Below are 14,540 nucleotides of genomic sequence, written 5' to 3'. Positions count from 1 at the left end.
AAGAATGTGCCGGCGACTTGCCCTGCTGCTCACAAGCGCGTACCGTGCGTACATGAGGCGTTCTGCCGCGTTGCGGGAGGCAAAGGCGCGCTGGCGCAAGGAACAGCATGTATTGCTTTGTCAGCGAACTGCGGCGTTGTACGAGGAGTGTAGGGAGGAAAAGCGGCAACTTTACCGCGAGGCGCTTCAGTCAGAGCAAACAATGCATTTGGAGCTAAGGAAACAGTTTGAACTCTGCAAAGCACATGAGGCGCAGCTTGTGTTCGAATGCCAGAAACTTTTTGATGTTGTGCTGCTGGCACGAAGGGCTATGCTGCAGGAAGCCACGGTGCACCTCGAGAAGCTTAAGCGTATGCTCCGACAGGAAGGGGTTTTGTTTTTCACAATACTTCAGGAGGACATGGGTGACGTGGAGTTTGGGCAGCGCTGCCGAATTCGAAGTATGGAGAGTTGGGAACGTAACAGGCTCTGGCAGGCCTTTCGGCTACGGCATGTGATGCAGCAGCTAGTGGTGCTCGAAGTTGAGGCGATGGCGTTGCACCGGTATATTGCTGCGATGGAATCCATTCAACGCAATGAGCTAAAGGCGCGTCGAACGTTGGAGCAACGGAATCGCTCCTACTGGAACTCTTTCAGGCGACAATTCCGTGAGGTGGAGGCCTCGGTGGTGCAGATGTCGTGGAGCCTGGAGGAGCGTGAGCGGGCGCGGGGGAAGCAAGTAATGCTGCTGCAGGAGCTGCAGGGTCGCCTGCAGGCAGTAAACATGAGCCCCATGTTTTTTTCTACGATGACTCACGATGCCGGGTCACTCCCGCAGCATCATCCACGCACACCGTCACGTAGTGCCACGCAGTGTGTAACGACGGCGCACTTTTTGCCGCTGCTACGGGACTCATACTCGCAGGCGGCGATGCCTTTTCCTGCCTCACCTCAGTCAGGGTCCGTTGCGACAAGTCAGTCTCTGCAGTTTTCGGCGGAGGGACCACACCACAGTGTGCAGGCCCCGTCACATGGCCCTTCCCTTGCGATATACGATTCTCCCTCTCCTGTGTCAGCCGTCTCTTTTTATGGCAAATTTAGGGGGATAGACGCCTGCGAGGAAGGAGGAACATCTTCTCCGGCGTGGAATAGGACAGTGCACAGGTCGATGTCGTGGTTCGCCGCGGCCGCTGCACACGTCTCGCCCCGCTGTCAATATTCCCCGCGGCGCTCGACACCGCTTGCGCCGTGTGACTTCTTCAGTGATGCGACGCCGGAAAAAGGTCACCTTTCAGCTGCCAGGGCGAGTTCATACGGACCGACTCAAGAGGTCATGCCATCGCGGCCGCGGTACAAACGCTCTAGGCGCTGGGCATGACAGCTCCATCCTTTTTAAAAAAAGTCCAAAGCATCTCTATGGAAAACGCGGGGACATCTGTTTTTTTTTTACTTGCAGGGCACACAGCTGGGGAGCTAGCGGGTGAGTGAGTGAGAAGCAACAGAGGAAGAAGAAAAATATAAAAGGAAGCGAGTCAGAGTACAAAAGAGTACAAAAAAAATGTGCTTTTGTGGTAAGCTGAAGCTTGAGAGACAATGGCGCCTCATACACACTCTGCACGACTGGTGTTATAGCTGGCTGCGAGGGTGAGTTCCATTGCTCCGCCAGCACTGACCCTTACGGGTTGCTTTATCGTTGTATGCAAGCACGGTTCAACTTGCAGCGTTGATTTCTATTTTGGTTTTAGTTTTGTTGTTGTTATTTGCCTTTCTTTTTTTGTTGAATCCACTGTTGCTGACTGCAGCAGTGTGTTGGGTTGATGTAAACTCGAGAATCTTGCTTCCCAGCACTCATACGAGTCCTGCACGGAGGAAGAGAAGTAACCGCTCACTTTTGCTGGAGGTTTGTGTTGTTCCTGCACTGCTTTTTTTTTTCGGTATTTGTTTTTTTTTTGCTATTTTTTGCCCCATCTCCCTGCACGCACACACATACGCACACGGAGGACACGACCTTTTCTAAATACCGCTCTGAGACTCGCCTCTCACCAAATTCATGGCAAGTGCTGCAAAAAAGTGCATAGGGGCAGCCACAGCGGCGGTGGCGGGCCTCATTGGTTTCAGTTACACCAACCCCAGTTGGACTCAGCGGAAGTTTGACACCAGCAAGACACCTCCCCTTTTATTTCTGGAGAATCCCTCCCGTGAAGAGTGCCTGACTCGTTTCCAGGCATTCGCTTCCCCTGAAACGCCTATGGATGTACTTGTTGTGGGCGGTGGATCTGTCGGTGCGGGTTCGGCGCTGGATGCGGTGACTCGTGGACTGAGTGTGGGCCTTGTTGAGATGAACGATTACGCGAGCGGAACGAGCAGTCGGAGCACCAAACTTATACATGGTGGCATTCGCTACCTTGAAAAGGCCGTCTTTCACCTCGACGTGCAACAACTGAAGTTGGTGGCGGAGGCACTGCAGGAGCGCGCCATCATGATTCATCAGGCACCCCATTTATGTCACGACATTCCCACCATTGTTCCTTGCTATGACCCAATTGGCCTCATCAAGTTTTGGTGTGGAGCGAAGCTGTACGATTTGATCGCCATGTGGGAACGCGGTACCCTCAAATACTCCGGATTTCTTACCCCCTACGAGACAATGAAACGGTTTCCCAAACTTCTCCACGCCAACAAGGATGGAGAGTTGTTGTATGGGTCCGTTCAGTATTACGATGGGCAGATGGATGACGCTCGTGTGTGCCTGTCTGTGGCACTTACAGCCGCCAGCCACGGAGCAGCCACGGTGAACTACGCAAAGGTGGAAAAAATGGAGCTTGTTCAGAACAGTTCCGGTGAACAGGTGGTGAAGACCCTTGTAACTGATCGCGTGAATCAACGCAAGTTTACGGTGTACAGCAAGACTGTCCTAAATGCAGGTGGACCGTTTAGTGAAGAGGTGCAAAAACTTGTAGCGAATAAAAACAAGATTCGCATCATGCCAAGCTCCGGAACGCACATTGTCATTGAGCCCAGATATTGTCCGAGGGAGGGGGGAATGGTTTTTCCCTCTAGTGATGGTCGTGTTGTGTTTGGCGTTTCCTGGTTAGGTGGCTGCTTAGTTGGGACCACAGACAACAGGTGCGAAGTCACGGAAGACGTTCGAGCACCAGAGGCAGATGTGCGTTTTCTCATTGACAGTGTGGAAGAATACGTTGGAAAAGTGCCGCGGGAGGCGGTGCTCTCCGCATGGTGCGGTATTCGTCCTCTTGCTGTGACAGAGGATGCATCGGGGGACAGCACCCAAAACATTGTGCGTGAGCACATGGTCTCCGTGGATAAGGAGCATCAAATGATTAGCGTTACCGGGGGAAAGTGGACGACGTATCGCAAAATTTCCCAGGACGCTGTGGATAAGCTGCGGGACACGCTGTTAAAAGACCGTGTTACGTTCCGGCAGTGTGTGACGGGAGAAATACAAGTGGTTGGCGCTCACAACTTGGCATCCGTCCCCGCAGCTGCGCCTAGCGACATTCCTGACGACGTGCATTCACACTGGAAGAGCCAGTACGGAGACCGGTACCACGTCCTACTTGAGATGGTGCGCCGCAACCCGGAAGCGTTAAAGCGACTGCACCCGGAAGAACCCATCGTGGAGGCGGAAGTTGTTTATGCGGCGCAACGGGAGCATTGTGAGCATGTGCAGGACTTTATTGCTCGCCGCACACGCCTGGCGTTTCTTAACGTGGAGCGCGCCAGGGAGATTATTCCCGGAGTCACGCGTGTGATGGCTGAAGCAAAGCGCTGGGGTCAGGCAAGAAAAAGCGAGGAACAGACGGATGCCTTTGCGTCCCTGCACTCCTTCCAGGCCAACTAGTGTAGCGAGGATAAACGTAGAAAAGCAGTAATATGTGTGGATCGGCACGTCTCTCGGACCGCTGCGTTGCGGGCGAGCACGAAGATGAAAAAGCTTGCGTTAATGCCTGCGCCCACGGACTCGTCGTTCCGCTTTCTCTTTCTCTCTCTTTCTCTTTCTCTTTCTCTTTCTTTCTTTCTCTCTCTTTATATATCTAATATTATGTGCCTTGATGCAAGCAAACGAAAAAGAACAAAAACGCGTGGTGGGTGGGATACAAGAACGTGTAATGTTGCCCATTGTTTGGGCCATCGCCTGCTCCCAGGCTACGTGCATAACAGATTGAAAGATGCATATTTATATTGATATTGATGTACGGCAACCATCATGGGATTCTAAGCGCGTATGTGCAGCGGGTGTGGAATGGAGAGTGTGCCATGATGATGGTGCACTAGACAGGCCCTCGGATGGGGGGTGGGGGATGGGGGTGAAATAGAAGGAGAAGGAGGATGATCATGGTGCGGCAGAACTACACAATATATATACATATATATTGTTGTTGTTGTTGCATGATTCATCTCTTTTTTTCCATTCGGAGGGTGTTTATAGTTCTGTTTCTTTCAGGCTTCTGACGGGATCGAATTTGTTAAGAATAAGGGGACAATTAGTGCGACGATGAAAAGAAAAAAAAATAGCCAAAAAGGAAAGAAAGTGTAATGGTGGTGGTGGTCTGGGTAGCTTTATGTGCTTACCTGCTGCGGTGTCGCATTTCTGCTTGTGCGTGTGTGCGTGTGGGTATCGACACCGCAGTCTGCAGGCTGGGCAAAGGTGAGCGGCATTAGATGTTTTGTTGCAGCAATGACAAAACGGGGGTGAGTGAGTGCATATTGCCTCCTCCGACATGACACCGTCTTCCATACGTATTGTGCCGCTTTTGTTTTTCTCTTTGCCGATGTTTACTTTTTTCCTCCTCTGCTTATTCGGTTGGCCTCTTTTGACCTCGCTGCCTTGACGGCTGCTCTTTTTTTTTGTTTGTTTTGTGGAAGATCTAAGCTGCCTGTGTATTCTGCTATTGCCAGGAGGGGGGAGGTTCGACACACGCAGGAATATGGCAACTGCGGAATAAATTGGACCGGACGGCGTAAAATACGGCAAGCCCATCTTCTTAGCAACAGACCATACCAACTGTGCCCCCAGCACGGAGCGTGAACTCTCTGATCAGGAGCTACTCGCATGGAGGCCCTTTCGGCTCTGGCGATCCACGCTGTCGGTAGAACGTCGCGACAACGTCTACCAGTCTCTTACCAACTCGGACTACACCAACTTCCGCCTAGCACACCACATTATGGGCACTCCCTTCCCTGTGGTGGGCACCATGCTGGGGTTCTTTGACGTTGTAAAGGCGGTGCGGTGGTACGAACACGCTATCTCCCTTACCGCGGCGTTCGCCTACAGCTACTCGATTCGCTCCAAGTCGGCCACACGGAATGCCCGCATGATGCCCATGTCACGCTTATCCATCACGCTATTGACCTTTTTTTTTGCACAGACCTTTCCTTCTGCTATTGAAGCATGTATCGCCTCACTGGGCACCTCCCAAACGACTACGGGTGCCGCAAGTACGGCGTCATGGAGGACAAGGAACAGCTGGAGCAAAAAAAAAAACGGCTATGGGGAAAATATGCCAAGTATAAGAAGAAATGGTGTCGTCGCTTTGATTACCACGTTTATGGCATCCGCCCAGGTGAGAATTGGAGCTTATTTTCAGCCTGTATATTTCCTGCGTGGGAGCCCATCTTTAACACCTGCACCGACTGCGCGCCGCGCAAGAATCCCTACTTCCTCAATACCACACCACTGCGAGACATGTTTGCTGAGTCTCCGTTCACGTACGAGATGCCAAAGGATGATAATGTGCCACTCGTAAAGGAACGCCCAGAGTTCAAGTATTTGTACCGCGGCCCAGAAAAGGCAGAGCTAGTGGATGGAAAACGTTAGATGCTTCTTGTTTGAAGCTTGCTGGGAGAGAGGGGGTGGAGTGGGTTGGGGATGATGGGAAAGAACGGGGACGTTTTATTTGTTTAACGTATTATAGGGGTGAGGGTGCGGGGGAGTGTTGGGGTTGGCTGTACGAATCAACGAAGTTATTCGCACTTGGGTGCAGGTGAGTAGTTTTTTTTTCTTTTTGGCTTGTCGTGTATGTGTGTATGGGACAGTGGAATAGAAGGAAAACATTATTTATGACGCCTATTGTCGTTGTACGAGTAACGCGACTGAAAGTAGTGTGCGCTGCACAATATTGCGATGTGTGTAGGTGCTGAAGTAGGGGAAAACAGATGCGTGCAGGAGCGGGAGTGAGCTTGAGAGGAGTACTAGTTGGAGAGAAGAACAGCGGGGAGAGGGAGGGAGGAGACGTTTGCAGTGGATGGTGACGTGTCATCGCGGGGAAAGTTGTGAAGAGAGGAACAACAACTGGCACTTGCGTTAGATCCCACCTTCTTGGGCATCCTGCGACGTAGCAGGCATCCGCCATGCACGACTGCGAGACCATTTTATTCCCTCCTGAGTGCTGCTAGCCGATCCCTTTTCCCTTTCCAACCGTTCTCGTCTCTCTTGACGGTTTCCCATGGTGAAATGCAACACCACGCAAATATGTAGGCCTACCCTTCACGACAAGTTGTGTCGTCTGCACTACACATGGAAAGTCCACAGAAAGACACACCACGAAGCTTGAAGGCAGTGTGTGAGGCCATCTTTACGATCAGCGTAAGTGAGGGAGCGGAAAAATTGCCCCATAAAAACAGGGCGGAGAAGGAAAGTACGGAAGTAAAGCGAGGTTTAGAATTGCTCTTTAGCCCTGGCAATTCGGTGTTGCATGGGGTGCCTGCCGTAAAAGGGTTGCGAGAAGCTGTGCGACTGTTCGTGAGGAAGCATGCACAATTGTTAAACGCAACAACGGGCAACGCCGTGGCAGGGGCCACGAATGCTCCGCTTGCCCTGCGGGATGCCATTCTACGCAGCAATGAAGCCATGGCGGAGATTCGTGAGGAGTGGAAGCAAATACTGGAGCGTATGTACACTGTTGCGGAGGAGCAGGATAGTGTCACACCGCCTGGAAACACATTGGCGGCCGATGCCACCCCACTGTGTAATGTTTTACGCATTGAAACAAGCCATGACGAATCTTGGGAAGAGTTACCGTGGGAAGGGAAACTTTCATGCGACGACGCCCGTGCGTTACTCGACGCGTGTATGCGGGAATGGGTGGAGCAGGGTCGTCCCTTAAACAACGAAAAGGTAGAGGCTTTTGTCCGGGCACTACGCGCGGTCGTGGAGACGGACCCGGAGTCCACCATCTTTGACGTCAGCTGGGACTTCTGGATGAGTTCACTGCTTCTGTGTGTGGAGCTGCAGGGAACATCGTGCGAGACTATCACGCTTGTAGAGCTGATTTATAGTCGATGCACCTCCAGACGAAAACTTGCGCTCTTGGACGCCATTGCCGCGAAACTCCGGCGACCAGTCAAGGGCTTCTCAGCTCATCAGTGTATTTTGTTGAAGTTGTTTCACCGACTTCTTCTTTGCACCTCGGAAAACATTGTCACCTTTATGGACGAAGAAATTGCCCAGTTGCTTCTGCAAGGGTTGCACGTTGTCGTTGAACACCTTGAGAGCTTTAGCGCGATGGATTCACAAGCACGGTGGCTGAAACAGCTTTTGGTGCGTTCCTCTCTCGTCCGTGACATCACCCTGTTGCTAGGAAGAGAGCCCGGCCTCATCCGCAAACTGGCAGTCGCCATGCCCGAGCCACACGCTGTTGGGCTGATGTTGACAATGCTGCCGCTGTGGGTTCGAGAGCCCGGCGACGCATGTACGTTTACACTTATCTTTGAGAAACTGGTGGATGCCTTGTTGAGCAATCACGTGCGAGGCGACCTCGTTGAGGATGCCCTGGTGTGCGTTGATCGCTGCGTGCGCGGGCTGGGCGTTGAAAAGCGTCACGAGCAGTTTGGCAAGGTTTCTTGTTTCCTGATCTCTCTGGAGTACAGTGAAGTACAGGACTCATTAGGGAGACTTCTGCGTCTCCTGCTTTGCTTTGCAGTGCCTTCCACGTATGGGTCTGACTGCAGATATCGACTGCCGCCAACGCATTTGCGGTGCCTTGAGGATAAACTCCTCAGGCAGTCGGAGCACTGGACGAAAAGGACTGCCGCACATCATACTGTGGTAGGGTATTTCTGGTGGGGAGTGCTGCGTTGGCACGCGGCGGAGTTACCCAAAGTAGTTGCGCGTGCTGTGCGTGCCGTGTGCCGGTACGAAAAGCGCGTGGGATCGCCGTGGGACGAGGGACATCTTGTTGCCATCAGTTACTCCGTCCCGTCCTGGCGCAGTCTTGAAAAGGTCTTGGAGGATGAACGGCGTTCAGGTCACCTCAACTACAGGAATCTGCTGCTGCACATCTGCGCAGGTGCCCCCAGAATCACTTCGGGACCACAGCAGCCACCGCAGCCGCCAGTGAGTTTGTGTCCCACGACGTTGTGGTTGTTGATGCGCTGGTGCACAAATGCCTGCGCGCGTCGTGGGTTGTTTCTTGCCACGACGGAAGTGCTCCGGTCTTTTGCGTCAGACAGGGACATCGCGGGCGGCAACCTTCTTGCAATCCCTGTGGAGGAGTTTGATGCTCTGCTTCACACGCCTCATGTTATTTCCGCACAGGAATTGGGTCGAAGACGTATGCTGGCGGCAATGCTTTCCGTTCGGTTATGGATCGCTACGCTGCCCCCATTGTGTCCTACACCAGGTGTGACTGAGTTGGATATTACGGGCATGGTGGCTCGGCAGCTCCAAACCTACTGGGTAGATTACAATGGCGAGGTGCCAATGCCGAATGAACCATTTGGGGAAGACTCCCTGCTACTTTTGTTGTGTGTTCTTTGCCTCAATAGGTTGGCGGGGGCAGCCAAAGCCGGCGATTGCAGTCACGAGCATGTCTTGCAGGAAACGCTAAAAAAACTTCTAGAGGAGAGACGCGGACATGACCCAGTCTGGCAGCTCTTGTATTTCTTGGAAACTGGCATTGTCTTGGACCACCTAGCTGCCGTTCTTGTGCATCGATTTGGAGTGGCGCATGAGGTTCCGGTACATACGGGTGCTGAAAAATACGTGACATCCGACTTGCCGTTCGTTGGAGCAAATGAGTTGTACGCCCTGAAAGAATTGCTTGCCCTAAGAGAAGAAGATCCAGAAAAGGAAAAACGTCTACTTTCTGTTCTTCAACTGCTGCTTCAGATGCATGGTGGAGACGTGTCGCGTGCGGCGGTGGCCGTGAAGGCACATTCCTTGCCGCAGTGGGAAGCGTACGGGCGTTGCGCAGAGCTGGCGGTTGGTGTGGTGGAGCACCTGCTTACGTCCTTCCCGCATCTGGAGGAGCGGATGCACTGTGAGGGTGTGGATGTCTACTACCTCTGCCTACTGTGTATCCAGCGATGGTTGCGGGATCCATTGAAATTGCCTGAGCTTGCTCGTGCCTCTATCGATAAGTTTATGCGTCTTGGACAGACAGCGTGGGAGGGTCTTGTGTCCGACTGCCTTGGCAGGCACATCGAGACACTTTGGGATGCGTTCTTCGAGGTTGATGGATTGTCAAGCCTGTGTGCGGAGTCAGTGATACTGCCAGTGAGCCTTTTTTGGGCCTCGTGTCTGGCGGCAAGTTTTAGCCTGAACAAAGACGTGTGATTCCGTGGGTGCAGACATGTGCAACTATATATACATATATGTATACAGCCACGCGTAACTCTGCTGAAGGCTCTGCAGCTGGTGAGGTTTCCACAGAGAAAGAGAGGAAATAGTGTTCATATATATATATATATATATGCTGATTTATTTTGTGTTTTGTGTGTTTGGGGTGGGGAGGCGGGTTTTGTGTTTTGCATTTGATAATTTATTCACACACGCGAGCGGTCTGCGTGTGTGGGTGTTTCTAATGAATGGAGTTCCATGTAAAGTGCGTTTTTTTTTTCCGCCGTTGTTTAATTTGTTGGTTCTTTATGCTGGCTCTGTATAATAGATTTGGCTTCTAGTTTCAAAACAGGAGGAATAATAGGAGGGATGAGCAGTGGGGGTGGAGCGGAGACGTACAACCCGCAGCTCTGGCGACGTTCTCCGGAGATGCAGTCTGTCAGAGAACTCTCAGCTTCAGGGATTGGAGATGACGTGGGGACGGGAGAAGACTCGAAGGAACGGGTAGTACGTCTTGTGGTAAGATCGCTGTCGGTGGTGGATTGGGTGCGTAGCCAGTGGCTACTTGGACTCTTCATGCTGAGCATTGGCGTGGCATATTACCACCCTCTCTCGGCAGACATGGCCACCAGTGAGTGGACGCGTGTCCTCGTCTTTATTTCCTTTGCGCTGACTGGTGCATCCTTCCCTGACATTGACAGGGGTGCCACGCTGCGATTTATGGGTCCCACCATTACCATGTGTGTCATGAGCTTTATTATTTCCCCCATTATGGGAGTGGGGGTGTACATGACGCTTCGTAGTAGAAGTGAGGCAAACTACCTATTTGTGGGTTTAATGTGCACGTTTTGTTTGCCTCCGTCGGTGATTCTTTCCGTGGCGGCCGTACGTTCATCGCAAGGGAATGAGGCCCTTTCACAGTACCTCGGTGCGGTTGGTAGTATCTGTGGCGTTATCGTATCCCCGTTACTAATGCTGGAATGCATGTCATTGTCGCATGCGACCAAGTTTCCAAGCACGACGGAAATGATGCTGTTTCACGCAACGGTTATTGGCCCCTTCTTTTGTGGCGTTATCGCACAAAGGGTGTTTGGCTGGGTGTCACACCGACGCATAGCCGGGGAGGATCGTGAGGTTTCACGCCTTAATAAAGCAGAGTTAACATATTCTGATTTGTGCAATAGCGGTCTTGCGTACTGGCGCCAGCGTACGATTCAACTGAATAGTCTTATATTACTATTGGTCAACTACTGCATGTTTAGCTCCTTCTTTGTTCAATCCGTCGCCCCGAGTTTATTGACGTGGCGAGGTGCCGGACTGATATTTTTTGTGGAGTTGACGTTATACATAGTGACGTGTTTGGTGGACTGGCTGCTGGCTTCGCTGATCGTGTCTACACCAGAGGAGCGAATTGCGTTGTTTTTTGCGCTCATCACAAAGTCTGAAGTTTTCGTCGTCCCCATTATCCTTCATCTATTCCAGGAGAATCGCCAGGCGGCCGTGATACTGCTACCTTCGTTGATTTACCACCTTATCCAGGCGTTTGTAACAGGGGTGCTGAGCTTCCCGCTGCGTCGGTGGCGGTCCCAGTACAACTGCCGCCCTGGGACGACGTTGCTCCCACTGCGCCTCAGCCGCGCGAACCGCGCCGCTTTAACAAAGATGTAGTGTTGCTCCTGATGCCGATAGATTCATATACATTTTTGTTTATATATATATATATAATATTGGGAGAGCGACGCCAGGATATATGAATGGATATGTTTGGCTGTATTTGAACATGATGTATGAAGTGTTTTTGTTTTGATTTTTTTTTGTTAGGCTTTGTTTGTCGAGGGGGATTTATTTCTCTCACTAATATAAGTGGATGGGTGCTGCTGCCGCTGGTGGTATGGATTGGCGTCAGCGGGGCGGGCAGCAAGGATAACGGCGGGACATCAGAGGGTGGGGGAAGTTCACGCAAGTGGGGATGATAGACACAAGGCCGATTTGTGCCTCCGGCGTGTTCTGTCTTGCTGCCTGTGTGCTGCTGTTACTGACGGCAGTGGCTGCTGTCCACGCGGTGTAACATAAAAATACACCCCAGCATTACGTGTGCGTGCACACGAGCTGGCGGTTCACTCCAATGCACTTGCTTGGACGCATGTGAAGTGCAGGGATTCCGGATGTAATATGAACGTCGTTTCCGACTTCATGCCCGCTGCTTGTGAGAACATTTGTTTCTCACACCATGTTTCTACTAGATGGAGCTTGCAGCAAGGCCGGACAAGTCGTTACTACCTACCTTGGGTGCACAGCCACGTGCACCGACGGGGATTTTTTGATACCTAAGGAAGTTCAGGACACTACGCAGGTTGGCTAAGAGGGCATACATACTTTTGTAGTGGGCGTTTTTTGTGGATCCCCTCACTAACGGTGGATGCAAGCTCCTGCCTCTCCCTAAGAGACCCTGCCGTCCAGGTTGGAGAGGAGGACTATGTTGCGTTTGTTACGAGCAATCAAATGAAGTAAGTAAGAGGTGTCGCCGTGTGGGCCCGCTGATGCAGAAAGGCGCCCACAGGTCGGTCTGTAGGGGGGTACATCAATTTCATGCCGGTTGCTCTCAAGAAATACGTCACGGAAGCTGAAGCACACATAGCGATGGACGAAATCACGCACGCCCTGAGCTTCTTGCAACTTGTCGTCTGGCCCCTCATGCAAGCCGTCGGTGTAGACAAGGTTGTGCCAGGCTCCACGCGTGTATACCGGCCCAGGCTTGGAAAGGGCGTGACGCGCGGGTCGCATAACCCAAAAGGGTCTAAGTGGTGCGGCGGCATTTTAACTCCCCCACGCCTGAGACGGGGTGGAGATTGGGGATGGAGACGGGCCCAGAACGGCAGGCTCGCACCGAAAAAAAAATATATTCTTTACGAAGAGGTTATGCTCGGAAGCATCACCACGGCAAAGCGCCTCTAATCATTCCTCACACCTGCCTTTCTGGAGGAATTTGGGTACTAATCCATCAACTACAATGTGACGGAGGAGAGTTTTCGCTGGGGAATAAACCGCTCCTGTTGGTTTATCTACGATAAATGCAACGATCGAGGCAAGAATTTGGATAAATCCTGCTTTCGCAGGAACAGTGCAACGAAGTCTTTTTTTTTATTTGAGCGCACGACCGCTTAAGTGCGGGAAGGCGTGACGTGACGGAGTACGGTGTGGACTTCCCCAAAAAATTACCAGTACTTCAGTAACCCGAGACGGGGTGGGAGCTTGCCGGAGATGGACCATTGTCCAAGCATCTCCGTCTACTTCAACATGAACTGCGCTAACGAGAACAACGAAGGGCCGGGCATTTTTTTTTTAAGGAGATGAAATGAGTCTACACAGCTGTTGATTTAAATCCAACCTCAATACGAGTGTGCTTTTAAACATTGGCAACAGTGCCAGCTGCCTGCCGATGATGTGCACAAGCGTTGGACAGATCCTGATGCGTGCCTAAGGACAAACAGTGCAGCGTCCTGTGGATGACACTGCGGGGGAAGCAAGCACCTCTCATTTGCGAGGAACGCACAACAAAATAGTCTGTCCTTCAGCGATCCTGATATGTGGGGAGACGGAATCAAACGTGTCCTCTTAGTTCCTTGCACCAATAGTATGATGCGGGAGCCGACTCTGGCAGATATAAGCTACAGTCTTCTAAACAGGACTCAAACGATCACGGCATCTTGTGAAGAACACGTGAATTGTGCGAAGGCTATTGATCTTTTGTTTCACGCATGTCGTCTCCCGCCTCAACGGATTCGAGACTAGTTCGGTAGAAACTGTGAAAAGGCGATGCGCATCTAGCTTGACTGCAACCCGTGCGTGCATCAGTGCAAGAATACAAGGTTAATGGCTGAATCATGCTTTAACGACTGGATGGGGCCCCATAAATTATGCGCTACGGTCTCCGCTGCTTCCGCGACAGCGACATTGCTTGTCATCAACGTTACCTTTGCGGCGCTGACGGTGACTGCTTTTTTAATAAGCATGGGGTGTTGAGGTTGCTTACCAAGTCCACTTACCAGACTGGGACTGTTTAAAAGATTTGTATGCATGTATGTATATAAGGAGTAATATAGAGCTATGTGTGTTAGTTTGTGTGTGTGTATGTGTATGTGCAATTTATGGGAGGAACGTGTGAATGCTTTACCATACCAGTTACGGTTCCACCTTCTTACAAGACGGCAGTACGACGTGTATATATATAATAGTGGCCTACCTGCATACCAAATACATATATATATATATATAACCTCAGATATGGCGCAAAACATGTACATTATTCCATTTTTTATTTTTATTTTTGCTTCTGTACAACTTACTTCTTATTTCAGAACCTAATGAACAAAAACCATACCAGATGTAGCTAAACGACGGCTAGCAATTCTTGGTGAGTTTCCTGTTTTCTCTGTCAATTTTGCGATTGCTCTTTGCCCAGACGAGCAAAAAAAAACACACACAATCGTTAAAAGGCATATAGTATTCTTTTTTTTTGTTGTATTATTATATTTCCAGCCGACCCTTTTTTTTCACCCCCCTCCCTATGCGAAGGTGGATGGTGGTTGCGGAGCCTCCAGCGACTTTCTTTTTGCGAGCTCCCAACAGCGCCATGTATCATATAAAATGTCTTTGCAAATTTATTTATTTTTTGACGTGTGTTTGTTTGTTTGTTTGTGGGCAGGTGCGCATGGCGCATTGGGCCAGTGAGCCGAAAACCTCCCTTGTTTTTTTCCCTCTCTGTGTGGGGAGAGGGCGTCATCCTGGTGCATCTTCACCATTTTAGTTTGCGGTGCGTGCTGCTGGAAAGATGCATTCGTGGAGAGAAGCGGCCCGTTTGAGTTTTTGCAGGTTTTGCGTTTTCTTAATTTTTTATTTTCAACGGTTTCGTAGCTGTTGTAGCTTCTTAGTGACGCCTGCAGTTGCTCCGTAACGGTGGCCGCCCCCCACGCCTCTCTCC

At 51.2% G+C, this 14,540-nt stretch overlaps 6 protein-coding genes across 6 annotated transcripts, besides 11 other annotated features; all 6 read left to right on the top strand.

Annotated features, from left to right (window-relative positions):
- Positions 1-4: 4 nt before the first annotated feature.
- Positions 5-1,357, top strand: TraAM80_08488 (putative myosin heavy chain MYA2-related; the record flags this gene model as incomplete). The annotated part of the gene is made up of 1 exon (XM_029385238.1): positions 5-1,357. One exon carries the CDS (start codon positions 5-7, stop codon positions 1,355-1,357), a length of 1,353 nt encoding a protein of 450 aa, XP_029234926.1.
- Positions 1,358-1,702: 345 nt separating this feature from the next.
- Positions 1,703-1,759: a sequence feature (A-rich).
- Positions 1,760-1,901: 142 nt separating this feature from the next.
- Positions 1,902-1,940: a sequence feature (GA-rich).
- An 89-nt stretch (positions 1,941-2,029) lies between these two features.
- On the top strand, positions 2,030-3,841 carry TraAM80_08487 (glycerol-3-phosphate dehydrogenase (FAD-dependent), mitochondrial; the record flags this gene model as incomplete). The annotated part of the gene is made up of 1 exon (XM_029385237.1): positions 2,030-3,841. The coding sequence occupies one exon, from the start codon at positions 2,030-2,032 to the stop codon at positions 3,839-3,841; it is 1,812 nt and encodes a 603-aa protein (XP_029234925.1).
- Positions 3,842-3,972: 131 nt separating this feature from the next.
- Positions 3,973-4,036: a sequence feature (A-rich).
- A 1,356-nt stretch (positions 4,037-5,392) lies between these two features.
- TraAM80_08486 (uncharacterized protein) lies at positions 5,393-5,818 on the top strand (the record flags this gene model as incomplete). The annotated part of the gene is made up of 1 exon (XM_029385236.1): positions 5,393-5,818. The coding sequence occupies one exon, from the start codon at positions 5,393-5,395 to the stop codon at positions 5,816-5,818; it is 426 nt and encodes a 141-aa protein (XP_029234924.1).
- A 699-nt stretch (positions 5,819-6,517) lies between these two features.
- TraAM80_08485 (uncharacterized protein) lies at positions 6,518-9,556 on the top strand (the record flags this gene model as incomplete). Its single annotated transcript, XM_029385235.1, has 1 exon — positions 6,518-9,556. The coding sequence occupies one exon, from the start codon at positions 6,518-6,520 to the stop codon at positions 9,554-9,556; it is 3,039 nt and encodes a 1,012-aa protein (XP_029234923.1).
- Positions 9,557-9,674: 118 nt separating this feature from the next.
- Positions 9,675-9,694: a microsatellite.
- A 9-nt stretch (positions 9,695-9,703) lies between these two features.
- Positions 9,704-9,750: a sequence feature (A-rich).
- Positions 9,751-9,928: 178 nt separating this feature from the next.
- On the top strand, positions 9,929-11,227 carry TraAM80_08484 (uncharacterized protein; the record flags this gene model as incomplete). The annotated part of the gene is made up of 1 exon (XM_029385234.1): positions 9,929-11,227. The coding sequence occupies one exon, from the start codon at positions 9,929-9,931 to the stop codon at positions 11,225-11,227; it is 1,299 nt and encodes a 432-aa protein (XP_029234922.1).
- Positions 11,228-11,244: 17 nt separating this feature from the next.
- Positions 11,245-11,287: a microsatellite.
- Positions 11,288-11,355: 68 nt separating this feature from the next.
- Positions 11,356-11,389: a sequence feature (A-rich).
- Positions 11,390-12,148: 759 nt separating this feature from the next.
- On the top strand, positions 12,149-12,514 carry TraAM80_08483 (surface protease GP63; the record flags this gene model as incomplete). The annotated part of the gene is made up of 1 exon (XM_029385233.1): positions 12,149-12,514. The coding sequence occupies one exon, from the start codon at positions 12,149-12,151 to the stop codon at positions 12,512-12,514; it is 366 nt and encodes a 121-aa protein (XP_029234921.1).
- Positions 12,515-13,629: 1,115 nt separating this feature from the next.
- Positions 13,630-13,700: a microsatellite.
- A 113-nt stretch (positions 13,701-13,813) lies between these two features.
- Positions 13,814-13,834: a microsatellite.
- Positions 13,835-13,869: 35 nt separating this feature from the next.
- Positions 13,870-13,915: a sequence feature (A-rich).
- A 304-nt stretch (positions 13,916-14,219) lies between these two features.
- Positions 14,220-14,258: a microsatellite.
- Between the last annotated feature and the right edge of the window lie 282 nt (positions 14,259-14,540).

The sequence above is a fragment of the Trypanosoma rangeli genome, assembly GCF_003719475.1.
Source record: "Trypanosoma rangeli strain AM80 chromosome Unknown Tra_15.4_contig_00421, whole genome shotgun sequence".
NCBI lineage: Eukaryota > Euglenozoa > Kinetoplastea > Trypanosomatida > Trypanosomatidae > Trypanosoma > Trypanosoma rangeli.
The sequence above is the reverse complement of the archived record's forward strand: the minus strand, read 5'-3'. Positions and strand labels throughout refer to the sequence as shown.